The 27,661-nt window shown below is 45.5% G+C and overlaps 2 protein-coding genes across 4 annotated transcripts in view; one reads left to right on the top strand and one right to left on the bottom strand.

Moving 5' to 3' along the window:
• The window catches only part of Gja10 (gap junction protein alpha 10), a 20,676-nt gene extending 4,094 nt beyond the window's left edge, over positions 1 to 16,582 (top strand). The window contains exons 2-3 of one of the 2 annotated variants that reach the window (XM_050145523.1): positions 4,335 to 5,790; positions 13,275 to 16,582. In XM_050145523.1, the coding sequence (XP_050001480.1) occupies positions 4,351 to 5,790; positions 13,275 to 13,313 (1,479 nt within the window). In that variant the 5' untranslated portion in view covers positions 4,335 to 4,350 and the 3' untranslated portion in view covers positions 13,314 to 16,582. Of the gene's footprint in view, positions 1 to 4,334; positions 6,608 to 13,274 lie in introns of those variants that run through there. The other variant, XM_050145521.1, reaches the window with a different exon arrangement.
• Positions 16,583 to 21,521: 4,939 nt separating this feature from the next.
• Positions 21,522 to 27,661, bottom strand: part of Bach2 (BTB domain and CNC homolog 2) — a 336,584-nt gene continuing 330,444 nt past the window's right edge. For both annotated transcript variants that reach the window (XM_050145478.1, XM_050145479.1), the window contains one exon: positions 21,522 to 25,416. In XM_050145478.1, the coding sequence (XP_050001435.1) occupies positions 24,937 to 25,416 (480 nt within the window). In that variant the 3' untranslated portion in view covers positions 21,522 to 24,936. The remainder of the gene's footprint in view (positions 25,417 to 27,661) is intronic.

The following is a 27,661-nucleotide window of genomic DNA, read 5'->3' as shown; positions in this document are numbered from 1 at the left end:
AAAAAAAAAAAAAAAAAAAAAAAAAAAAAAAAAAAAAAAAAAAAAAGAATAATGAAAGTCTGAGGAAAGATGAATCCTTCCTGAGTAGATGTCTCTTTTCTTTTTCCTTTTTTCTTTTTAAACTTTTATTGGTTCTTTGTGGATTCATGCATCTCGATCCCATCCATCTCGCCATCCCTTTGTCTGCGCCCTCTGTCGCTGACGCCTCCTTCCCAAAACAAAAGAAAATAAAATTTAAAAGAAATGAAAAACAAAACCTCATCATGGAAGCTGCAGTGTGGCACAGGGAGTCACACAGTGTTCCCTTCAGTCCTTAAACCTTTATTTGTAAGTGTTCACTGCAATGAGTTGCCGGTTGAGGTCAAGGCCTCTGGTTTCTGCTGGGCCCTCATCAGGCCTCCTCTTGGACATCCCGCTGTTGCCCTGTGTCATGGAGATCCTGCAGCCAGTTCTGCAATTGCCCAGGTGAGCTGCAAAGGTCACTCTCTCAAATGTTGCAGCTGGTGAGGGCAGGACCAATTCCCCCACTCTCTCACTTGCCACCAGTGGCGAGGAGCGCAGAGGGGGAGGGCATCTCTCTCTTTCCCATGCCGCCACATGGCATCCAAAGGGGTGCAGGGTCAGTTCCTCCAATCTCACGCCCTTGGGGTGGGTTTATCTGCACCCCTGCCTACAGGGCCAGCTCTACTGTGAAGCCCAGGAGAGGTGCAGTACCTGCTCTCCCGAGTGCTGCAGCTGGTGAGGGGCAGGGCCAGCTCTCTTCCCACCTACATCAGGTGGCAAGGGGAGATGGGGGCATCTCTCCCTCCCCACACCCGCTCACTGCACGACAGATGAGCAGTGGGGCCAGCTCATCTGCACCCTGTTGACAAGGTCAGCTCTACTGTGCTGCCCAGGCGAGGTTCAGGGCCTGCTCTCCCGAGTGCTGCAGCTGGTGAGGGGCAGGGCCAATTCTGCGCAGCCCTCTCCTCTGGCCCTTGGTGATAACAGGAGTCATGAACATCAACACAGACCGAGGTTACTGCAGGGTCATGGACTAACACATGGCTCTTGGCAGCAGCCCAGGCCCTGACGTCACTATAGCTCCAGATAACAAGCAGGCCACTCACCTCAGCCCCCTCGCTGCCTTCACCTCTGCCTTTGTCCACAGGACATGAACCATTCTGCCTCTCTCTCTTTCTCTCAAACCACACCATATATTTGCTTACCATAATGGTACCTGATGGCACAGGGCAGACCTGTGTTCTCTCCTCCTTGCCCAGGGTGCCCAGGGCAGGCAACCCCAGGCAGGCATGCGGGTGCTGTTCTGCCATGTCCTATTCTAAGATTACAAATATGCTCTGTTTTGCTGTTTGCTACTACTGCTGTTTGAGACAAGGTCTCATATAGCACAGTCTGGTCTTGAACTCACAGAGTAGCCAAGGATGACCTTGAACATTTGATCCCCCTTGCCTTTACTTCCTGCCTGGGTGAGCCCAGACTCTTACATGCTATGCAAGCACTCTACCAACTGAGTCAAGTTCCCAGTTAAAACATTCTTTTGCATCTTAACACTTTTAAAGAGAGAGAGAGTTTCATTATGTAGCCCAAGATGGGCTCAAACTCATAGTCCTCCTGCCTCTCAGCCTCCCATGTCCTGTGACAAGGCTTATAAGTACAGGTCCATTCTACTTTGACTAAAGGTCAGAGAGTTGGAACTTACTTGTGTTCCTTTAAGGTTATTGTCAACAGATCAAATAACAGGTCAGAGAGGTCTGCTCTCTCAAGGTTGACAGGTGTGGCTAATAGCCAGACCTGGCATTTCAGGTATTGTATTAAGAAATAGATCTTTGGGGGCTGGAGAGATGGCTCAGTGGTTAAGCGCACACATTGCTTTTCCAAAGGTCCTGAGTTCAATTCCTAGCAACTATATGGTGGCTCACAACATCTGTAATGAGATCTAGTGCCCTCTTCTGGCATGTGGGCACACATGGAGGCAGAATGTTGTATACATAATAAATAAATCTTAAAAAAAAAAAAAGAAATAGATCTTTTCTACCTCAAACAAAAGTCTAAGGACCCAGCTAAGTTCCCACTCCCTTAGGGAGATAACTATAGATTCCACCCAGGGAGTAGTTTGCCTACAGAATGTTTTGGTCTAGGGTGTCAGCATTACTTGTCTTGTTCTGGCAATGTTTAACTAAGAATGTAGCCCCCAGTCCTTCAGCTGGTCTGTTCATTCCTTGTATCGTGTGAATGCAGTTTTTTTTTTTTAATTTTACTCCTACCTTTCAGGGTCAGGGTATAAGCAAAAGGAAATTAAATGCGGGCAACTTTCAATATTCACCGGAACTCCCTCCCAATACTATTCTATGTTTCTACCTAGTATTTCTCCTACATCTATGTTCCTTTTGCCTAATAATTATAACCTCTTGCTTTTACTCTGGAACTTCTACCTGAGCCCACTGCAGCTAGGAACCCGGCAGAAGTCATCCCAGAAAAGGTGGCTTACACAGTCCAGACTATAGGTGAGTGTCTCCATGTCCAGCCCACCACTTTCTTTTCTTTTTGTTTTGAGAAAGAATCTCATCATTTTCCCCAGGCTAGCCTAAACTCTTGGTTTCAAACGATCCTTCTGCTTCTAGTAGCTGGGACTACAGGAACACCAATAAGCCTGGTTATTATTTTAGGACTTTTAATGCCTACTCTTTCACATTTACTTTTTTTCTTTTTGTTTTTAGAGACAGGGTTTCTCTGTGTAGCCCTGACTGTTCTGTCACTCTCTCTGTAGACCAGGTCTCAAACTCAGAGACCCACTTGCTTCTGATTCCCAAGTGCTAGAATTAAAGGCCCGTGCCACAATGCCTGGCTTACATTTAATATTTTAGTCCATCTGGAATTTAATTTTGTGTGGGGGGATTATGAAAAAATTTTAAAAATTATATGTTTCACTTGAAATCTTTCTGGTTGGCATTCATTTTATCTTTTCAGGGTTGGCCCATCTTGTAGGTTAGTAGTAGCCTTTAGTGGTTAGTTATGGTGAGGGACCCGATATACCACACCTGTTGTTGAGTTTCGGCATCTGTGCAATGCTTAGGAAGCAGTAAGACTTCAGAAAATATTCTTCAATAGATAAATTTTAAAATTAAAAATCGTGTCATTGTATATTTTAACTTAATTATATTTCTTTTTTTCTTACCTGTAAGCCTTCCACATATCAGAAAACTCAGGTTACTAATATTTTAACCTTGGAAAGCACTATTTTTTCCAGGATAAACAGCATAACTTGTGTATGCCACTTATGCCTTGATTCCTTCCTAGATGACAAGCTCTCTGGAGAAACAGTTTATACTAACTTTTCCAAGTTTGCAAGAATTCTATGAAGACCTGCCTTTCCAGATGTGTCTTTTTTGGCGCCGTTTCTGTGTCTGCCTACATTACCAGCACCCTGTCCTGAAACGGTTCCCCAGGATTCACTTGACTGACTTCTCTTTATGTATGTTCCATCTGCCGTGGCACCATGAACCATATATGACGCGAGCCTGCCTTGCTTTCCCTGTTGATAATTTGGTGGAAAGCTCATGGGAACATATTTTAAAATTTTGCATATTGATACCTTCTGTGTAGATAGATCAAGATAACACGGAGAGTCTCTACTTGCAGGAAGTACACTTTTTCAAGAAATGAGACAGAAAACACAAACATCACACAATTCTTCTAGGCAACATACCAAATGAATGGCTGTGGAAACTTAGGAAACGGAAAAGTCAGTGTGAGCTGGGTTGCTAGAGAAAAATTCTAGAGGAGTCGAGCCTTACTTAAGATCATGTTAGGTGTGAGATAAATAGGTTTTTCAAATGAGTAGAAATATTATCAAGACTGTGGAATGCATTGTATAAATATGGAGACTCACAGGTATCCTAGAACGAACATGTGGGAGACAAGAGGAAAAGAAGTAAACGAGTTAAATTGTAGAGAGTTGGCATTTTGTCCAGAAACTGATATTCCTTGGAAAATTCCAGTCTTAAATATGAAGCAGAGATATCAGGAGTTGTGTTGACTTATGCAAAGAGTCTGTGCTATTTATGAGCATGTGCCTTTGCAAGTTGTATTCTTCAGTCTTATTAACTTCTTTGTTTTCTTTTTTACTTTTAATATTTATTTATTATGTATACAATATTCTGTCTGTGTGTATATCTGCAGGCCAGAAGAGGGCACCAGACCTCATTACAGATGGTTGTGAGCCACCATGTGGTTGCCGGGAATTGAACTCAGGACCTTTGGAAGAGCAGGCAATGCTCTTAACCACTGAGCCATCTCTCCAGCCCAACTTCCTTGTTTTCTGTGTATTTCAGATGTGACTTTCTAGCCATGGGGGATTGGAACTTACTAGGTGGCATCCTAGAGGAAGTTCACTCCCATTCAACTATCGTGGGGAAAATCTGGCTGACCATCCTCTTCATCTTCCGGATGTTGGTAGTTGGTGTCGCTGCTGAGGATGTCTGGGACGATGAACAGTCCTCCTTTGCCTGCAACACCCAGCAGCCGGGTTGCAACAATATCTGCTACGATGATGCTTTCCCCATCTCTTTGATCAGATTCTGGGTTTTGCAGATCATCTTTGTGTCCTCCCCTTCTCTGGTGTACATGGGCCACGCACTTTATAGACTTAGGGACTTTGAGAAGCAAAGGCAGAAGAAGAAGTCACACCTTAGGGCCCAGATGGAGGACCCAGAGCTTGACTTGGAAGAGCAGCAAAGGGTGGAGAGGGAGCTGAGGAGACTCGAGGAGCAGAGAAGGATTCATAAAGTCCCTCTGAGAGGATGCCTGCTGCGTACTTACGTCTTACACATCCTAACCAGATCTTTGCTAGAAGTAGGGTTCATGCTAGGCCAATATATTCTCTATGGGTTTCAAATGCACCCCCTCTACAAATGCACCCGACCCCCTTGCCCCAATGCGGTGGACTGCTTTGTCTCCAGACCTACAGAGAAGACCATTTTCATGGTCTTTATGTACAGCATTGCTGCCCTCTCCTTGTTACTCAATATCCTGGAAATATTTCATCTGGGCGTCAGGAAGATCATGAGGGCACTTGACGGCAAGTCCAGCAGTGGGAACACTGAGCATGAAGCAGGCCTTCCGTTCCATTCAACCAACTACTCGGGGGCCCAGCCGTGTATGGTTTGCTCTTCTTTACCCGAAAGATTCTCCCTACTTTCAGCCAACAATAAACAGCAGGTCATCCGAGTCAACATACCAAGGTCTAAAAGCACATGGCAAATTCAACACCCCAGGCAACATGATGTGGACGTCTCCTGTAGCAAAAGAGACTGGGCTGAGAAAGTTGCAAACAGTGGACAGCTCCACGTCCACAGCCCTTGTCCCCACGATGGCAGTGCCAGAATTCAGCACCCAGGACAGCAACCGTGCCAGTCCCTCTTTGGCTCTAAGAACGCAAGGTCTCAGTCCTGGGTAGGTACTATGACAGCTTCTCCCCACTGCCCACCATCTACACTAGGAACCTGGGAGCGATCCCAGGGCCCAGAGGCCTCAGGCAAACCTCTCGCAGATCTTCAAAGTCACTTCCAAGGCAGCGATGGCAGCGCGCGCGAGAGTGGGGTCTGGGTAGACAGACTCGGCCCAGGCAGTCGCAAGGCCAGCTTTCTGTCCAGGATGCTGTCAGAAAAGGGACAACTGCACAGCGACTCAGGAAGCTCGAGGTCTCTGAATAGCTCCTGCTTGGATTGTCCACAAAGGGAAAACAGCCCTTCGCCTCTCCCATCAACCACTGGGCACAGAGCATCCATGGTAAGTAAAGGCAGCCATGTTCATCCCCCTCATCACGCTTCCCCTTTCATATATCCCGACATGGGATATATGTAGATGGGTATTAAAAGAGAGGTGGGTTGAGAGAGAAGTTAATTTATGGAAAAGCAAATTCATTCAGTTAAACTCAGTTCACTCAATTAAGTTACACTAATAGTTAAGTGATGGGTATGGTTAGGATACCATCTCCTCACTAAAGCCCACAGAGCACAGCTGTGAATGCAAGCCAGCTGAAAGCGCTATGTTGGTAAAAACTGCCGTGACAGTGGGGCCAATGGGCTGAGGAAGAAGCAGCTGATTCTAAAACCGCTGGTTGCAGACACTCCAGGGTGAAGTTACTTTGAAATGAATCCTGAAAGATGTTTCTTTAGAGCCAAGAAAACTGTGGCCCATGGAAGGCTGGACCACTAGAAGTGTGCAGACCAAGCCCTATAGCTGGTGTCTCTCGGGGAGCAGCTCTGGGAGGCCAGAGCTCAAAATAGTATGAGGGATCCAGAGACAGAGATGGCTAGAGAAGTGGGTATGAAGGCCCTGTAGGGAGGGAATGCAGAGCCATCAGAGGGTGTGAAGAAGAGCTGAGGAGGTTCAGTTGGTAAAAAATGCATTATGGTAGCAATCCATGCACCCCAGTTAAAGGATGATAAGTCTTACTTAAGAAATGGGTCTCAGAGCATTAAAACCTGCAGTACTGATACTACCTCTGTTAAAGACAAGTTTCACTAGAGAACTGGATGCATAGTGATCAGTGTTCTCCTGAATATCTGTGTGTTCATAATAACATGCAGTGCTCACCACTAGTTTCAGCCAGCTATCATATCAGATTTGTATGTACCAATTAAAGCCTTTCCTTGACTTATCATTGGTTAGGTTCTAGAAAAGGTTAGCTAATAAAGCAATGGCACAAAAATTATGTGTATGTTCATGAATGTATCTATTTTTTGTGTTGTGTTGGTAGAGGTGCTGGAAGATGGTTCAATCAGTGAAGCACTCACAGAGTTCCAATCCCCAATCCCCACATATTTCCTGGAGTGACAAAAATGCATTTGTCATCCCAGCTCTGGGGAGACAAGTAGGCTCTTTGAGGTCTCTTAGCCTGCTAGTCCTGTCAAATCAAAGATCTCTATGTTTAATGAGAGAACCTGTCTCAAAAAATAAGGTGGAGAGTGATAGAAAAAGATATTCTCTATTGATATTTATCCTCTTCACTGTGCATGAACACACACTCAACACATACAGACTCACAGACACACACACACACACTTGAAGAGAAAGCTCTGTCTGTCAGCATGAACACACACTCAACACATACAGATTCACAGACACACAACACACACTTGAAGAGAAAACTCTGCCCGTCAAAGTGTAGAGAATGACTCAGAGTAGGTGTCATTTGCAAGCTTGAGTTGCCCTCATCTAAGTAAGGAGGCCATACGCTGTTGATTAAATGCCTCACGCTGTTGATTAAATGCCTCTGGCAGCAAAGGCCAGATAGTTCACGAAGTCCAGAACTAGCACTGCACTGGTTTTAATTTTGTTCTCTGAAAAGCCACTGTGAGAGTAATGGCCCACGGGCATCATAAAGGACAGTGAATATCTATTTGGTTACTTTGTGATTCAGTAACAGAGGATGACATTTGTTTTAATGATTGCTCTCAAGAGTCAGGTTTGTTTTTGTTCCCATTAAAATGAAAACCTCTCTAAGTTTGAGGGGACCCTTAATTGAGCTCACTTGGTTGAACTCACACCTATATTTCTTCTTTGTTTTACTCTCTGTGCCAATGAATGCATCCTTCTGAGCCAGTTCAAACTTCCTTTGTATTTATAGGAACCATGTTAGTATACTAAAGCAGAACTGGACGAGGACTCTCCTTCTTAGACTTTTACTAGAAAGCTTCTCTCAAACCAATACTATGCTTAGGATCAGTGTATGAGCCTTGGCATCCTAAGCCAAATCAGAACAAGGATCTTAGTTGTGCATACATATTAAAGTCATCTTGGTGCTTGAAAGACTTTATGCTCAGAACTCACCCAGTTGTAACTAAAAATGAAGCCCTGGGGGTGGGGCATAGACAGACATCAGTATTTTTAAGACTCCCGTGGTAATTGTAACGTGTGGCCCAGGCTAAAATCATTGCTTTAGAGGAATTTTATTGACGAGTCTCCCTTCTCATCTGTCCTGGGGAAGTCAGCAAGACAACATTCATTAGCTTTCTTGCACCTCCTTCCGTCGGAGACATCGCAGTTAGCAGGGATTTTCATCCTTCAGTTCCTCTTCTGGAAGAGGACGGCAAAGCTCAGCGTCCCAGAGAAAAGATGAAATGGATAGGCCATTTTTCACCTTTTATTCTTCCCCGCATGGACTTTATTGCATTCACATATAAAAAAATAGCACCAAATAGTTTGAACTGAGGAAAAAGCACTACCAACCTCTTTATAAACACAAGACACAGGATGAGAATACAGGCGAATGGTAGAGCATTTGCCTTGCATGCACCAGGCTCTGCAAGAATAACACCAAGATCCCCCCAAACAAGACATGGAAGTCTAATCAGGCATTGTATTTGTTAATGTTCACTACTGAGATGAAATACCTTAGAGAGGCCGACTTCATAAGGAAAAGAATTCCTCTTGGCTCACAGCTATAGATGTTCAAAGCCATGGCTCCAGCTGCAGCCAGCTCTGGTGAGGGTGATCCAGCTTTGCCACATCTTCGACACAGGCACATGTTTAAGGAACATCTTGAAACAGAAACCAAACAGAAACTGGGATCCATAATCTCTCACGAGGCTTCCCAACAAAGAAAAGTCTAGAACCAGATGGATTCACTGTTGAGTTTCCCTAGACTGGATTGGGACACAACAAAGAGAAACCAACTTCTCCAATGAACATAGATGTAAACATTCTCAATAGAATATTTTCAAATCAAATTTAAGGTACATTTGAAAGATCATAACATAGAAGGTAGGGGCTGACACACCCAGCACTTGGGAGGTAGAGGCAGCTGGATCTCTGAATTTAAGGCTAACCTGGTCCATAGAACAGGTTCCCCCTGCCGGGCGATGGCGCACGCCTTTAATCCCAGTACTTGGGAGGCAGAGGCAGGCGGATCTCTGTGAGTTCGAGACCAGCCTGGTCTACAGAGCTAGTGCCAGGACAGGCTCCTAAGCCACAGAGAAACCCTGTCTCGAAAAACCAAAAATCATTTGTTATAATTCAATGTGTTTTTTTTTTTTTTTTTAAAGTCAAAAAAAAAAAAAAAAAAAAAAAAAAAAAAAAAAAAAAAAGAAAAAAGAAAAAAAAAAAGAACAAGTTCCCCATGATAGCTAGGGCTACACTGAGAAACACTTTATCAAAAAAATGATAATAATAACCCCCCCCCAATCATATACTCCATAGATAGAACAATCACTGTTTTTCACAGCAATTTCTTCAAGGTCTAAGTACTTCTAGAAAACAACTGTTCATCTTGATGTGTACCCTAGATACAGTGGAAAACAATGATTTCATTCTAATGTTCACCCTAGGTAAGATGACTCTCCTAGACTTGCTAGGGCAACATAATGTGTGGTCTATATACATAATGGAATTTCGTGCAGGTGTAAAGAAAAGTGAAATCATGACAACTGGAACTCATTAAAGTGAGTGATGGAAGCCAGAGTCAGAAAGCCAAATGTCACATTTTATCTCACATATATAACCCAGATTTAAATTTATATATACATGAATACATATGCATATTTATATATGTGTTTGTAGGTCATGGAACTAGAAAAGAAAAGGAAGAATTCACAAAGGGAAGTGGGAAGGAAAGAGGGTGATGCAGGATAGGTCAGAGGAAAGCAGAAGGGGACTCACGGGGAGAAGAGAGGGAAGGGGCTGAAGCTGGAGAGAGGAATGGGGGCAGGAAACAAATGAGAACGTAGTGCCACACATGTGCCAAGATGCCACGATGAAGCCTAAATCTTTGTGCGCTAACCTAAAAAATTAGTTTAAGAAATAAACACAATAAGATGTACAATAATAAAAAAAACTCTAAAAAAGGGAATGTGTGTGTGTGTGGTGGCACCACGACCCACAATGTGAAGGGGCGTGGTCGATCGGTATTTAGAATTAACCAGACCAGTTTAATATAATAGATTTAGCTCTTAATAAACAAAAGAAAGAGAACTTACAAACCCAGGGTTCCAGCGATCCAGGAGCGCTGGGCAGGGAACAAAAGAGGAAGAGGCAAGCGCACCTGGATATTTTATTTATCTGGGTTTTTTTTGTGGCCCCAGGGGGACACACCCTAAACAGAATGTGATTGGCTGAAGTTCCCCATCAATAATGGGTTGAGCCTCCCACCTCTACCACTAATTAAGACAATGTCCTACAGGCTTGCCTGCAGCCCAGTCTTTGGAGGGTTTCTCAATTGCGGTCCCCTTCCCTTCTTTCAGATTACTGTAGTTTGAGTCAAATTGACATAAAACTATCCAGCAAAGAAGGAAATTTTTCTCAAAAAAAATTTTTTTTTTCTTTTTGGTTTTTGAGATAGGGTTTCTCTGTGTAGCTTTGGAGCCTGTCCCGGAACTCATTCTGTAGACCAGGCTGGTCTCAAACTCACAGAGAAATGGCTGTCTCAGTCTCTTGAGTGCTGGGGTTAAAGGCGTGCACCATCACCACCTGGCTCAATTTGTTTTCTCTTGAGACAAGATCTCTCCACAAAACTTTGGCTCTCCCAGAACTCATCCTGCAGACCAGGCCAGCCTGGAACTCTCAGAGATCCACTTGCCTCTGCCTGCCAAGTGCTGGGATTAGAGTGTGCCACCATACCCAGGTGTCTCTACATTATTATTATTATTATATGTTTTTACATTTTGAATTGTTTTTGTTTTTTTTTTAATTCTTTTTCCATTTTTATTGATTCTTTGGGAAATTCACATCATGCTCCCCAATCCCACTCATCTCCCAGTCCCTCCATATCTACCCCTCACTCCCGTAGTGCCTCCCTAAGGAGAGCTAAAAAAGAATTAAAATAAGATAAAAATAAGCAATAATAAAAAATAAAAGAAAAACACTCCATACCTCTTTCCCACCTCTCCATCACCTCTTCATTCATTGGCATTGGGAGCTGCTGTGTGTCGTGCACTAGACAGACCCTTTTGTCCAAACAGCTTTACTTGCAAATGTTCATTGTGTAATGAGTTGCTGGTCAGGGTCAAGGCCTCTGGTTTTGGTACACCATCAGTACTGGACCCTCATCGACACTCCTCTCTGATATCCTGCTGCTGTTGCCCAAGTCATGGGGATCCTGTGGCTGTGGTTCTACCCAACCAGTCCCTTCACACACTCCAATAGATGGGGTAGGTGGGTGTTGGGGTATACCAGTTTCTATCCTGGATGTATGCTTGGGTCTGCTCAGCATTATTAATAAGGATATTTGAAGGGAGATTTGTTATGGTTTATTAAACTTCTGGCCTACAAACTTTCATTATTTATCAATTGCTAAAGAGGAGGAAAACCAAACAGAGCAAGTGAAGATCGTCCCCCCCAGTTTAGCGAGGGCCTGGCTGTAGTCTCGACGGCTTCCTTGTTGGTCAGCCATGACCATTTCCATGGTTTGGGTAAGGATGTGAGTTACGTGTACCAAGGCAGCACAATTAAGTTTGGAGAGACATAGTTCTTGGGACAGGGTGTTATGATTTATGGCACAAGTGACCCTGGCGGGTCCCCCTGCTGGTGTTAGGGATAGCAGCAGGTAAGGGACAGACAGATACGTCATGCAGAGAGAGCTTGGGTTTATTTAGTGGGAGGGTATGGGATGATAGGGTGTATGGGGGGTGAGAGAGAAAGAGAGAGAAATAGAGGGACAGAGAGAGAGAGGGAAAGCAAGAGAGAACGGAAGGGGAGAGAGACAGAAAGCTGCTTCCTCAGAAAGACAGCGGGCAGAGAGAAAAAGAAAGGGGCCCAGGTGGGCTCAGAGGGAAGAAAAGAGAGAGAGAGAGAGAGAGAGAGAGAGAGAGAGAGAGAGAGAGAGAGAGGAGCTTGCCTCTTAAAGGGACAGGGTACCCAGATGACAGAGCAGGCCAGCATAAAAATCATAGCAGTTAGGGCTAAGTTAGTATTTATTGGATTTGTGAATATGCCTGTATTTTGTTCTAAGGATATCTGCTTCAATCCAAGTTCAACCTGATCCTTGCTCATCCTGCAGGGGCCATAAGAGGGCTTTGGACCCCTGAAGTTGGAGTTATAGATGGCTGGGAGCCAGGTGACATGGGTGCTGGGACCTGAAGGCTAGTTCTCTGCAAGAGCGGCAAGTGCCCTTAGCCACCGAGCCATCGCTCCAAACCCAAATCCAGCATTCTATATTTGAATTACTTTCTTTTTTTCTTTTCTTTTCTTTTTTTTTTTTTTCGAGACAGGGTTTCTCTGTGGTTTTGGAGCCTGTCCTGGCACTAGCTCTTGTAGACCAGGCTGGTCTCGAACTCACAAAGATCCGCCTGCCTCTGCCTCCCAAGTGCTGGGATTAAAGGCGTGCGCCACCACCGCCCGGCTTGAATTACTTTCTGTATAAACTGAGGGTTTTGGCACCAATGTAGAAACTGAGGCCATGACTGCCCTAAGCTATGGCTGAGGGGAAGGTTTTTACTGTACATATGAGAAAGAGTACAGCCAGAGGCATCTGGGACAGTTCAGAGCACAGAGAGAAAGCAGTAAAGGAACACAACCTCATGGGTGGGGCCATGAGATGCAGGTGGCGGGTAGGATCGGGAGAAAGGAAGACAGAGAGTACAGGCCAAGGAGAGCAAGGAGGGGGTCTAAGAGAGTGCAGAGCTGAAAAGGAAGGGTCATAAAGGAAAGAGAAGCTAGGGGAGGAAAACCCACCACCTGGAGAAGTTTTGGGCAGGGGTGGGGTGAAAGAGGTGCAGAGAGCCACAGGTGTCTGTGACGAAACCGAGGAAGTCTGGAAGCCGGCATGAGCTTTGACACACTAACAGGCACCACAGTCATTTGTCCCGAGTTTCTTTTTTGTGCATTAGTTTTCCTAGACAGGGTTCCTCTGTGTAGCTCTGGCTGTCCTGGAACTTGCTCTGTAGACCGGGCAAAGTGCTGAGATTAAAGGCGTGGGCCACCATCCAGCTCATCCTGAGTTTCTTTGGACCTGACACTTTCCCCTTTGAAGATCAGGCTAATTGGAGAATAGTTACAGTGGAGTTGGGGAGAAGGCTGATCTGCGCTTTAGCCTTTGGCATTTGGACAGACAACACAGAGGGAAAAGGAGAAAGAGGGGGCTGTTGCAGGTGGGAGCCAGTCCTTTACTGCTAAGGTTAGTGGGCGGAACCATTTCCATGCTGCACTTCCGGGACGGGCGAACTGTACAGACCTACACTGTGCTGCAGGCTTTGGATCCTTGCTGTTTGTGATGCAGATCTCCAAGCAGAATTGACGTCACAAGCTTTTGAGTCTGTTTTTTAATTCTCTTTCAGAACATGCTTCTAGAACTTTCATCTATTATGAAAAAATAACGCACTGAGAGCTCTTGCCATCTACAGGATGGAAGCTATGCCTTGGTCATCTCCAGCTGGAAGAACTCCGCACTGCTGGCCAGGGTGTTTGGCTCTGGAGTGTCTTCCCAGGCCCGTGTGTTAAAGGCTTGATCTTGGAGACTGTGGAGCCTTCAAGAGGCCCTCGTGAGAACTCTTAGTTAACCAGAGATGTGCCCTTGAAGGAAATGTGGGATTGCAGCCCCTCTCCTTTTCCTACCTTATATATTTATTAGTTTATTTATATATTTATTCATTCCTTCATTCATTATTTGTTCATTCATGAATTCATTCATTCATTCTTTATAGACAGGAGCTCTCTTCTTAGTTCTGCTGTCCTGGAACTCTAATGTAGAGCTGTCTGTTCTCTAACTCAGAGATCTGTCTGCTTCTCCCTCTCAAGTGCTGGGACTAAAGGCATGGTTACCATGTCTGGCTCCCTTCTCTTTTCTTTTGCATTCTGGCTACAAGGTAAGTTTTGTCACATGCTCCCTCCAAGACTTGCTGCCTCACCACAGCCCCCAAAGCGATGAGTTCAACTGGCCACGGGCTGAAACCTCTAAACCTGCAAGCCAAAACAACCCTTTCCACTTTGTAAGTTATTTATCTTGGGTCTTTGTTATAGTTGCAGCGAGTGCTGGGCGCACCTGGCAGGCAGGTAGGTTCACTTCTGCTGGACCCCTTTCCAGGGCTGGAGGGAGCCTCTTTCAGCTGGGCCTGCTCATTCCTGGGGCTGGAGGCAGCCTCTTTCAGCTTCACCTGCTCACGGGGCTAGAGGTGGGTGTGAAGATCCCCTAGGGAGGAATGATGAGACACAAGGATCTACAGACAACTGTGCAGCTCCCGCCCTGAAGATTAGAATGCCCTCCCCCTTCCCCACTCCCAAGCAGCTCAGTGGGACACCCAAAATCTGCAGCGGCAGACAGGGGTCCCTTTAACATGGCTCCAGTGCAAACTGGAGGCTCCAAACTCATCCTGGGCTTGAGCCTACTTCATGTCTATAAGGGAAAGGCCGACAAGAAACTGACCATGTGATGTCTCTCATCAGTTTGCTTTGTGAGCATGAAGCAAATGGAATTTTGCTTTGTCAATGCTGTCGAAATTCAGCAATGACTTAAAACACTGGGCCAATGCATCCATGACCTGGTTATATTCCTGCTGCTGCCGCTCATTGTCAGTGACGGCAAATGTTGACTGCGATCCAAAAATTACTTCCAGGGGTTACTAGGAGGTACTGTCTTGTCTTCACCCTCCCTGTGGTCACGAGCTATCTAGGAGAGGAGTGTTGAGAGACACGTGGCCCCCACTGTGCAGAGTGTCATGGTGGGTCGTGGAAAGAGTTCCTTAGCTCTTTAACACATGACCAGATTGCCCTGAAACCCTGGCCATATACCCTGCAAAGACTTCAAGTCATAAGAAGAATCGATGTGGCTCAAAGTCGTGAAGCTCTGTCATCTCTGTGTCCATGCCCTGTGTGCTGGTAGTTGTGTGCCAACTTGACACAAGCTAAAGTCATAGGGAGCCTCAACTAAGAGAATGCCTCCATAGAATTGGGTTTTAGGCAAGCCTGTAAGGCATTTTCTTAATTAGTGATTCGTGTGGGATGGCTCAGCTCACGGTGGGTGGTGCCATCCTCGGACTGGTGGTCCTAGGTTCTATAAAAAAGCAGGCTGAGCAAGCCATGAGGAGCAAGTCAGTGAGCAGCACTCCTCCATGGTCTCTGCATCATCTCCTACATCCAGGTTCCTGCCCTGTGTGAGTTCCTTCCCGGACTTCCTTCATGATAAACAGTGATATGGAAGTATAAGCCAACTAGACCCTTCCCCAACTTGCCCTTTGGTCATGGTGTTTCATCACAGCAATAGAAACCCTCACTAAGACATCCTGTGAGATAAATTTGGGTCGCTCATGTGCTACATGGCTCACAGAGTCCCATTTACCCTGTACCTGCCTGGGTTAGTGCCTGGTCTCTCTTTCCCTCCCTCCCCTCCCTCTCTCCTTTCTTTCATCCCTTCAATGTCTTCAGTGTCTCACTAAGCTCAGTATTTCCCTTCCCCCTTCCTTTTCTTCCTTCTGGGCTTGTTAGTTTTTGTTTGTTTTTAAGACTGGGACTCACTATGTAGCTCTCTTTCTCTGGCTGGCTTGAAATTTGACAGGTAACCCAGGCTGGCCTTGAACTCACTCCTCTATCTGCCAAGTGCTGGGATTAAGGCCTGCACCACCATTCTCAGTGCTTGCTACCTTTCATCAACTTGACCCAAATCTGTACACCCCAGAGAAAAGAGAATCTCAAAGGAGGAGCTGGCTCCATCAGATCGGTCTGTAGGCAATAATGAATGACGTGAAAGGGCCGGGTCCACTGTGGGCAGTGCCACCCTTGAGCGGGTGGGCCTGGGGAGTAGAAAACTGTAACCTGTAAGCTAAAAGAAAGCCCCCCCCCTACCCCAAGTTGGTTCTGATCAATGTTTTATCACAGCAACAGAACACACTCTAACACCCTTTCCTTCTTCCCTTTCTTGGTAGACCCTTTCAGGTCTACTTACCTGTCCCTGCCTTGTAAGTGCCCAGTTTCTCCTTTCCTTCCCTCCCTCCCTCTCTGCACCCACCTTCCTTCTTTCCTCCTTTCTCTTTCTTCCCTCCTTCCAAACATGATTTCAGGATGTTACCCAGGCTAGTCTTTATCTCTTGGCCTCAAGTGGTGTCTCTGTCTCAGCCTCCCAAGTACTTGGAAATACCACAGGTACCTACCGTGGCATCTGGCATGGGGATTTGTTATTTCTCATGGAAATAACTCCAGCACCTACTTAACCAACCCTTCTCCCCAACACACCTTTCTTTGTTTCAGTCCTGTGATTACAGCATCAGGTAATATTGGTTGGGATAGATTATTATTTATTTTATGATTTTTTTAATTAACATTTTTGTGAGGTACAAAATAATAGGTTTCATGGGACACTTCCATACATAAATATCACGTGCTTACCTCATAGCCATCAATAATCACCCTCTCCTGTTTCTCTATCATCCTTTCTTGTTTGCACCTCTCCCTCCTATTGGTCCTCCTCATCCATCCAAATAGTTCTTTTATTTTTGGGTTGTGTATATATGCGTGCATTTAAGGCTAGATCCTGAAAATGAGTAAAAACACAATTTGTTTTTCCGAGTCTGGCTTATTTTGTTCAATGCAATGATCTCCAGTTCTATTCATTTTTTTTTCTGTAAATAACATACTTTACTTCCTTATGCCGGAATAAAACTTCATTGTGTATGTACACCATACTTTGGTATTGGTCCATCTGTTGGTTATCTAGGCTGTTCCATATCTTGGCTATTGTGGAGAGTATTCAGGAATAAATATATGACTGTGCAATTGTCACTGTGGTGTGGACCTGGGACCTCTAGACATAGCACCCAGGAGTGGCATAGGTAGATCTTACAGTGTTTTTTTTTTTTTTTTTCTGAGGCCTCTCCATGCTGATTTCCATAGTAGGTTGACCATATTCTCACTAGCCCTAGTCAAGACCTCTTCTCCACCCATCCTCATCAGAATTTGTTGTTTGCTTTCTTGACTGTGGTGCAATGAATTCTCAATGTAGTTTTGATTTGCATTTTCCTGATGACTAAGGATGTTGAGCATTTTTTTCTTTTTTCATTTATTTATTTATTTATTTATTTAGTATACAATATTCTATCTGTGTGCATGTCTGCAGACCAGAAGAGGGCACCAGACCTTATTACAGATGATTGTGAGCCACCATGTGGTTGCTGGGAATTGAACTCAGAACCTTTGGAAGAGCAGGCAATGCTCTTAACCACTGAGCCATCTCTCCAGCCCCCGAGCATTTTTTTCATCTATTGGTCATTTACTTGTACTTCCTTGCCCATTTAATTGACTGCTATGTGTAAATTGTGTGTGGGGTAGGGGGGTGGGTGCATGCATGTGCACCTGTTTGCACATGTGCAGAGGCCATGGTAGGGCACCAGGTATCCTCTTTTGTCATTATCCACCTCATTCCTTCAAGGCAGGGTCCTTTCCTGACCTTGGAATTTGTTTCCAAGTAGGCTGGCAGTCGGCAAGCCTCAGTGATCCTCTATCTCTGCCTGCCCTGCTCAGTGTTGGGGTCACAAGATTGCATGGAGACCACACTCGGTCGTGTGGCTGCTGGGATTTTAACTCTGGTCCTCACATTGTATAGAAAGGGCCTTTGTTTGTTGAGTCAGCTCTTCTGCTGTTTCAAACAGTGTCTTGGAAACAGGGTTTTGGCAGGTAAGGGCACCTGCCACCAAACCTGGCAGTTCACAGCCTCGGATTGTCCTCCTTCCAAGTCTTCCAAGAAGCTAGGGTTACAAGGATGCCTCACTGTGCCTCACAACAGTATGTATTCTTTGTCGGAGAGGTGCGTGCTAGATGCATCGGCAATCCCAGAAATCAACGTCTTCCTCCCTCCCTGTCCTGGTTAGTTTTTATCAACTTCACACAAACTAGAGTCCTGCAGGAAGAGGGAACTTCAGCTAAGGGATTGTCTGCCTCCAAATCGAGCTAGTTTCTACAGACTATTACCTAGATAGCTAAAGATGAAATCAACCCTTTCCTTTCTAGGTTGCGTTTGGCAGTGTTTTATCACAGCCGTATAAAGCAAGCTAGAATACTCCCTCTATTTTTATTTACAGTAATGGAAATTGAATTCAAAGCTTTGTACATAGCAGGCAGGTATTGCACCGCTGAGCTACACTCTTACGGGTCTTTCTTTACATTGCTAGTTCTCTAATAACGACATGGAGACTGTTTATTCATTATGAAAACTTGGCCTTAGTTTATGCTAAGGTGATATTTATACACTCTGTAAAAATGTATTGCTCTGATTGGTCTGCCCACAATGCAGACACTGGTCACGGAATACATCTTCCTAGCTCGCGTGTATTCCCTGACCACAACCGTCAACTTCTGTCCTTGGTAAAACCATCACACGTGCTATTTGTTCGCCGTTACGTTCTCATTTACTCTCACTTAAATCGTCGAGATGGCAGCCTCATTGTTCTAATTTTAAAAAAGGTGTGTGAGAAAGAAAGAGACGCCATAGGACAGGGCTCACATGGAAAGTTTATTGGAAAAGGAGAGAGACGGGACAGAAAAGGGACAGAGATGGGGCAGAGACTGGTCCCTGGGAACAAGAATGGTAAGAAAGAAAGGGTGGTGGGGAGAGGGGGAGGGGGAGAGAGGCGGTGGGCAAGACCCACTTTTTAAAAGGGAAAATAACGAATGTGCGCAGGAGGTGCTTAGTGGCTGCAGCTGAGGTTATCCTGTCAGGACCCCAAGGGCAGGCCAGTGCAGATGCCTGAATACTAACACTCACTATGTTCCCATCCTGGCCTTAAATGTGTATGTGAGCATTTAAGCACCGCTTTAATCATGTAAGCATCACTTGAGAGTGATGCTGTTTCAGCCTCCGGAGTAACTGGACCTGGGTATGTGTCACTACACCTGGCTTCCTTTTAGTCAACCCTCGATGTAATTGTAGATTCACGCAGAGTTGTAAAAAACAGTTTATTATCCACGGCAACGTTTGCACAGCTACAGTGGGGTATCGAAAGTGGAAGTGGTTCTAACATCTGTTATCCAATTTCATGTGCAATGGGATTTTTTAAAATTCATGTTAAAAATAGCATTATCTTTTTTTTTTCCCCCCTGAGTCCGGGTGTCTCTGTGTATCTTTGTAGCCTGTCCTGGAACTCGCTCTGTAGACCAGGCTGACCTTGAACTCACAGAAACTCTGCCTGCTGGGATTAAAGGCTTGAGCCACCACCACCTGGCACATTACTAAATTCTTAAGATTTCTCATCTTATCAGTCAGGAAACAGGAAAGGTCCAATCACAGGGCAAGAGATGGCCTTTTGTGGAGAAAACTTGAGGTTTTCTACTCTGCAAAATTTAACGCAGGATCAGAGACTTTTACAATGCAGAATGATATGTCTTTATTTCATCAACAGAAATGGCGTCTAGACAAAATTCAGTTAACACTAGCAATTCAACTGAGTGATTTTTTTTGCACAATAGTGTATTTACAACGAGTAAATGAAGTCTCAATTCATTAATCCATAGCAATGCTTTTCCCCAAAAAGGTAAAAATTCTTAGTTACAGAGAATAAGCATCAACAGCCATCTCAATATCTTTACAAGAAAAACCACAAGAAAAACCACAATCACTTAGGAAAAAATAAGGCCAAGCGTAAGAACTTGTACAATAAAATGATGCGTTGAATTAAGTTACATTAATCGCATAGAATCTGTGTAAAAAGTTATGTAGAAAAACACCTGATGTAACCTGTTACAGTCGTTGACCAGTTATGAGAGGTACGGAGGGTTATACAGGTAGATATGTGTGAAAACTGTCCGTATTGTTTGAGCTGGGGAGGAGGAGAGGAGGGGCTGCAGCCCCTTGCATACACTGAGAAGACCCTGTTTTGCATATGGCCTCTGGAGTTCGTAAGGCATATATCAGAGGTGCACTTGCATCAGACTGGTTCTGGAACAAATTCCCACAGGCCCTCTTGCCTTGAATGGCTCACCGTGTCTATTGAGTACCCGAAGCTCCCAAATGCATCTGCAATCTTCCTGATAAATTCATTACAAGTGCCAGGCTCTTGTGTCAGAGTGTGAAGGGGCATCCCAGCATTGCCACAGCCAAAATACGTGGTCAGGACCCAAGGGGAGGCCAACTCTTTGCCCCCAGAGACATGTTTGGTAGAAGATTTAGCACCCATCTGTAGGAAAACCCATTTTTGTCCAAGTCCCTTCACTTTTTCCTGATATATGTTTGATTATTCCCACGGGAGCGTTTGGCACTGAGTGTGAGTCTACCTGAAACGAGTGGTCTTGATACACTTCCATGAATAGCCATTGTTTTATCTGAGGTCAATAAACTGGAATGAAAATGAAAGCCAAGAGTTTATCCATCGCTTGATAGAGAAATGCATACACCATGCCACGACATCAAACCAAAGCTATAAAAGTTGGCCTTTGCAACCAAGTGGGTATTCTTCACAAAATGGCAGCATCATTTCATATTACAATTAAAATGCACTAATAATTCACTTGTTATAAATATGATCTCCCAGGGTGGAGTGTAGGAAAATACTATACAATTACTTTGCAAGTAATGTTTTTGCACCATCAGTTGAATAATTTACCTTTGATCTGCTACGACAAGTCTCTTCAATGTACAAGTACTATTTGCACACACTACTTATGCACAAATATATCCTATGCTACAGCATCAGTCTTTTGACACTTGGGTCATGAGATGGCTCGGGCAGTATTATACATTTTGAACACAAAATAACTCCATGCACAGACTTCCTTTATGAATACCAACCCTACAAGGCATTTGCGGACTGACTCGCCAGAAATGGAATCTGCAACAAAATCCTCAAGGAAATACGAACTCATGATACAACAAAGAGCTTTATTCTTTCAAAATAATCCCTTACTTTAGTCTGCTGTGTGTGTGTGTGTGTGTGTGTGTGTGTGTGTGCGCGCGCGTGCGTGCGTGCACACGTGCGGTGGGGGTATTGAGGAGGGAGAGAGAGAGATCTGAGGAGAAACCTTGATTCTTGCTCTCGTCGAGATCCGAGAGTCCCCCTCCACTGTAGGCAACAGCGGAGCAGTTTGGAGTCAACAATCAATCAACAGCTCCTGGTTTAAGTGGGCCACCAGAAATATGCAATCAAGGACAGACTGACTCATTTGGGAGGACTCTGTGATTCCATTGGCTGCAGAGCAGCCCCTGGGGCAAGACTGGGCAATTTCTGAAAAGGTTTATACTTTCAAGCCTTTGTATGCTTCATCTTTTCTTCTCTAGTGGCAAACCATAAGCTATTAGAACACAAGTGTAGGCTTCAGCCAGTCCTCCACGCAGGTCCTGCGTGTGCCCTGGAGCTCCTTCCAGGAGAAGGGGCAGTTAGCACACTAGTCACTAGCCATCTTAAACCTTCGTTGGCAAAGTAATGCAAGGATTACATCCAGAGTTATAGTGCATGTTAAGAAGCAGCATACCTTGAGAGAGACAGCAAATAAATTACTTGTATGACATAAAAACAACGCTTTTCTACTGCAGCATCACGCCTGACGCCTGAGTCATTGTGAGGGAACCTGGGAGAGAAGTAGCAGGATGGCCTAGTAACTCTGCCAACTTTTAAAAAAGTTTTTTTTTTTTTTTAATAACTGCTTTGTTCCAGAATCAGGAAGTCATGAAGTTTCGACTTTATTCAAGGCACCCCCAGATAACGCAGAGAAATAAACACACATGGCTAAGCACACAGCTGCCTACAGCCTGGGCAACCTGACACAGGGAGACAAAGGCTGCTCCAAGGGAGGGCTGTGTCTGGGAAGGATTCTGTCAGTCTTAGCGTCACCTGTGCCAGCCCTGGACCTTCACATTCACCCCTCAGCCTCAGGGAAACCCAACCAGGCTGCCACTGTGACCCTCCTATACAGCCTGTGATTGGAGTGTCCTATATCCTCAAAAGAAAAGACCTTCAAACATGCAACTAAATGTCCCCTTAATATGCAAACACTCTCCTCTGTTCTCGTCCCTTCTCTTTTCTATAGAGAGAACGAGACGGACAGAGGGACCCCAGGGAAGGACAGATTGGGGGGGGTTTCTGAATTCTACTTGAAGAATTTAAGATTCTGGTCCCCAGTGAGCCTTCCCTTTGAATCAACCCAGGTACGCTTTTGATAAGCAATGGTTTGGAACGGTAACGGACAGATATGTCCCATGAGCAATTACACACAGTCAGCTGCCGTTCCTGGTGGGTACTGAATGAGATCACTTGTTAAAAATACCAACGTAATAGAGTAAGTTTTTAGAGTAAGTTTTAAAGATTAGTTCCCATGGCAGAGATTGGGTGGAAGAAGAGGGAAAAAAAAATGGTGGAGAGGCTAATAGAAGGAAGAAGAGAGTGGGGTTAGGGCGGAGAGAAATGAGGAGACCCGGCCCCCAGCCCCCACCCTAGGAACCACACAGGGCCGAGCTACTGGTGACACAGAAACTTGGGGGTAAACTGTGGAATGCGGCACAGGACAGCACAAGACAAGCCGAGAGGCTGTTCTGCGCTGCTGACCGCCCGAGCGGAAAACAAGCCTTTGTGTTTCTTTAGAAGAGGTCACTTCAAAAGGCAATCAGAGAGTTAAGAGAAAGAAAAAAAAAATACTGTCTGCTGACTCCTGCATGGTCATAGGCAGCTGTGGGCATCACGTGATTCACATTAGGTTAAATGCTAGCTTTACCAGCTTTTCACGAAGGCTGGCCTCCTGGTGAAGCAGGGAACCGTTGGACTAGACCAAGAAACGCCAATGGCGTGATGAGGATGGCAGTTCCAGCCCCGCTGTATCAAAATCTGTACACACACGCACACACGCACACACCACACATACTCAAAACTCAGAGGCAGGTTTCAAAAATGGACCTATTTTAAAAGAAGTCATTTCCCCCTTAAATTCTACTGCACGAACCAACAGCTTCTGGCATTCGTACATATTTTAAACATTTAGCACTACTACTGGTACAGAAAGAAGCTAAAAAAATACTAGAACATATGTTGCCAGGGTTCTACCTTTGCCTACTAGCCATACACTAACTTCCCCTTTCGCATGCAGCTTTAATATTGTCCAAGAACAATGGCACAGATGAGGAAACAAAGTCAACCAACTGTCTATCCCCCACGACCCTCTACCCTATCCCAACATCAGTTTTCCGGACAACTTCGCACAGCTGGAGCGGTCTCCAGGCTACCGAGTGAGCCGAGAGAAGAAAGAGACCACTGGGAGGAGGGAGCTGACGCCTCCTTGGGGCACACATTCCGTAAACATGGCTTGGGCCAGGATACCTTAGTGCCAAGGAAGCTGCTCTCTAGGTTTGCAAGCAAACTAGTTTTCAGCAAGGGAAGCAGACTGTTATCTGGGGAGGAAAAGGTGTGTGTGGAGGGGAGGGTTTTGGGGATGGGCAGAGGGCTCCTAGGGGTATCTGTTCAATGCCTTGAACGAAGCGGGCTTTCAGAGAAGGGATGGGATATGGGGTGGGGGGGAGACAAAACCCTCATGGTACAGGGAGCATTTGAAGAACAGAAGGAAAAGGGCCCATTAGCCTCTGCCCACGTGGATCTCAGGCTCGATGCTGCCGTGTTCTTTCCTATTCTCACTGAGCTTGTTAACACAGGGGGCCGAGGCTATGATTCAAATACCCTCAGGTCTGGGCAGGAAAGTTGGGAGACTGGCTGGTTAGCTGTGCCCCTCAGAGAAGCGGACATTTCTGAGCACACACGCACGTGGAGGCCGGAACGAAATGCCAACATGAACGGGATTCCTCCCTGGGTAAGGAAGCCGGTCTCCCTTGGCTTTCTTGTCACCTCTGCCTGTGGGTTCTCCCACGCCACAGGATCCTGTTCCTTTGATATCAGTCCCGTGAGCCATCACATTCTCTCCCCACGTAGGAACTGAACATCCAGTGTCAGCGCTGATTTCTCTGCACTTCAGCTTTTACTTAGGGAAGGTGGGGAGTAAGTGAGCTACAAAAATAGTCAAGCAGATTGTTGTCTACACATCCTAGGATGGGTTCATTATTTGGCAAGATTGGTTTTTTTTTTCTACATAATTATCACCTGAGAGCTTTTTAAATTAGCTAAAATGTTTTACTTTTTAACTAAAAGCAAAGAACATACAATATACTTGAGTTAGACTGAAGTTACAACTTCATTTAAGAAAATAGGTTTGACTCAAAACTCAGTGCAAGTGGCACAGTTGGCCATTGCTGTACAGTATCTGTAACAACAAGAGAGAACACAAGGAGAAAAGAACAGACCCACGATGCTCACGCGACACCATTCGGTGGTGTCGGAACCAAACCCACAAAAGTAAAAGGTCTGAGATTAAACCTTGAGAAAAAGCTTCCAACATTGAATTTTGTCTGTAAATAAGTACAGATTGAAACTGAACTGTGAAGCAAGAAAAATGACCGTGTTGACAGTTACAAAACCAGTTCTGGCATCAGAGACAAAAGAGGAATGTTGGAACCTGTTTTTTTTTTTTTTGTAAATGATAAACAAAGTTTCCAGTTTTAGGATGAGAAAATTGAGGCATGCAGGACTTTTGCATATGGATATATATTTCATATATATTATATATAATATGTACAGTATAGCTATAAAACTTTGATGTGTATAGAAGCTGTCTTCAATGAAAAAAATTGAACATTCAGAAGAAATTCCTGAGATAGGGTTTGTGACATGGGCCACTGAGAAAAAAAATCCGTGGTTGGGTCTTAGAGGTGTAGTCTATCCCTGTGAAGTCTGCAATGAACCCACAGACAGACAGTGTCCGCACTGCTGTCTTCCTTGCCGGGGCAAGGGGTAGCACCATTGTGAAGGTAACCGGCACTCCTGCTTACGGAGAGGAGGGAATACTTCGGAACAGTATTGCTAAGACTGCTGTAGTGTGCACCAGATTTGCTCTTGGTCCTTCGAGACACAGATGAACAGCGCCACTGGCCGGCAGAGGAACGCCTGACCGGAGCGGTGTGAGGACTGGAGGCAGGGCTGACCGTACCGGCTAGGCGTAATCTTTCCTGGGCTGTTCGTCTGTCGTACACTTCTCAGTCATTTCCTGGCAGAAGTCCACGGTCACGGACTGGCTCCTGGCTTCTAGAGGAGGTCCTCTTTCCGGGAAGGTCCCAGGGTCAGTGCCTTCCAGTCTCCTCCCAGAGGTACAATTCTCAGAGGTGTTGCTGGGCACCCAGGGGAGCCCAGGCGCAGCTGCCCCTGGCTCCAGGCAGCAGGGTACGTTTCCTCCTGCTGCACACTGGGAGGGTGCCAGGCTCTGCTCGACCCCCAAAGGAGGGGGGTTAACACTGGCTCCGGGGAGATCCATGGGTACGAGGACAGGGCAGTATCGGTGCAAGGCCTGGATCTGCTCTGGGCTCTGGATGTCTCGGCAGACCTCCTGTGAGAGGCAGGAGAAGTTGTCCAGGAGCTCCCCCATGCATGCTTTCAGCTGATTCCTTTCTGACAACAGCTTCTCTTTCTCACACACCTGGGAGGAAGAAACGAGAAGGCCTGATCAAGCCTGCGCGAAAGGACACGAAGTCTCATTTCAGAGGGTTCTCAAACCTTTGTTTTGGCATCCTGTATTGTAACCTAACTTCAGATCGACTAGTCCAGAATCTAGCACGTTAAGGCACATTGTCCAGGGACTGTGGCTTTCACACACTTCTGTCACACGTCACAGCTGAGCGGCTAGCTGCCTTACCACATGGGCACTGACACCCAGGTGGTGTTCCTCCCTCTGTGGCCCAGGAAGCAACAGGCCGAGTCAGTCACCGCCAACAGTAAAGCTGTAGAGAGTCAAGTGACATTCCCCTCTCCTGGAGTTTGGAGTTTGTAGGAACTGACTGGAAAACTCGTGGTTCCAAATCTTAGAGTCGAAAAATCTTCCCCTAATATGTTAGGTTACTATTTTTGTGGGGTAAAAAAAAAGTCAACTAACTGTTTGATTTTTTTAAAATTTTTATTTTAATTTTCGAGACAGGGTTTCTCCGTAGCTTTTGGTTCCTGTCCTGGAACTAGCTCTTCTAGACCAGGCTGGCCTCGAACTCACAGAGATCGGCCTGCCTCTGCCTCCCGAGTGCTGTGATTAAAGGCGTGCGCCACCACCTCCCGGCCTGTTTGATATTTTGAAAAAGATAGGGAAAAAACCAAAACAAAACAAAAGAGAAAAAAAAAAAAACCCAAACCAAACCAAAAACACGCCAGCAAGCGGCCAGGGGTCAAGGGTGGGAGGGAGAGAGGGTGGCGCCCGTGAATCTACTCCATACACTACGGCACTGTCAGCGCCCTGTGCAAACTCATACAGTGCACAATAGTGTGAACTCTAGAGCAGGGTGTTAGATGAACATGGTATGTGAACGCAGGCTCGTCCTTCACAACAAACATTCTGCTCTTGTCGGGAGTGTCCAGAGTCAGGGACATTTGGGAACCCCCGATACTCCATTCAGTTTTGCTAGGAGTCTAAAACTATTATGAAGAAGAAAGCCTATTTACAGAAAAACAAGCAAGCAAACAAGACAGCTTATCAGCGGCTTTGTGTGGTAGACCTGACCAGCGGACTCCCCAGCTTCTAGAGCTCAGCAGACTGGAGACGGCACATCCTCTGTAGGACACTGGGAACCACGCTCTGAGTCCTGAGCAGGGATCAGCCCTGGGTACTGGATGGAGGGGCAGGGACGGACACGTGGAGTCTGTGCTCTAATATACCAGCCCACGGTTCTAAGATGTTTCTCCTATTAAACAAATTCTAAATATGCTCCTGGATTTCTTACCCTTGTCACCCCCTGAGAGATGAGTTTAGCCCCGAAGAGGAGACAAATTCAAGTTATACTGTCAATATTTGTGTGAGGAAGTGTGGAAAGGGTTCATGACACTCACACATTATAGTTATCTATCTATCTATCTATCTATCTATCTATCTATCTATCTATATCTCTATCTATCTATCTATCTATCTATCTATCTATCTATCTATCTATCTATCTATCTATCTATCTATCTATCTATCTATCTAATCTATCTACCACTATAGCAGCCCAAGAAATGGGATGTCCGTAGCCGTGTGAGGAGAGTGGTAGCCAGCCCTCTGCCAGTCTTGCGGGCAAGCTGAGGCAAGCTTGGAGGAGAAGTGAAGGGGAGGGAGAGAGGAGCAGGTCCCTGACACAGGAACTGTGCATGTCCTGATATGAATGCAATCTGGCAGGCAGCGTGGGTATGTGTGCTAGAGAGAGATTTATACGGGGAAAGGACACCTGCTAAAATATTTATAAATTTATCTAGAAAACATGTTTTAAAAATGAAAAATAAGCAGATGTACAAGTGCAGCTTGAGAGAAATACATTATGTGCATCTGCAAACTAGGGAGCCGAGCATGTGGGAGACATGGGGGGGGGCAGGAACTGAGTACAGGGCCTGTCGGGAACGGTGCCGCGGCAGACCAGGCTGGCCGGCCCTGACCACTCAAGTCATCCCCGCCACTGAGTCATAAGCGAGCGGGTCCAGCGACTTGGCCTCCTCTCCACTGAACCCGGGGGTCTAAAAATGAGGGCCAGTGCGTTCTGGGAAAGGAGTCTGGGGCCCTTCTGTTGCGACCCCTCGCTCTAGGCACTACTGCCTGTGGGCCTGCCTGCTCATTTAAAATTTGTTCTGGACACTTCGTGGGAGAAGAAAATAGGGTGGCAGAAGTGACATGGTTTTGGCTTTCCTCAGAAAAGGAAGAACAGCCTTGGTTA

This window comes from Alexandromys fortis, unplaced genomic scaffold, assembly GCF_014885135.2.
Source record: "Alexandromys fortis isolate MF-2015 unplaced genomic scaffold, M_Fortis_MF-2015_v1.1 scaffold_2_26212498_36691700, whole genome shotgun sequence".
Classification (NCBI taxonomy): domain Eukaryota; kingdom Metazoa; phylum Chordata; class Mammalia; order Rodentia; family Cricetidae; genus Alexandromys; species Alexandromys fortis.
The sequence above is the reverse complement of the archived record's forward strand: the minus strand, read 5'-3'. Positions and strand labels throughout refer to the sequence as shown.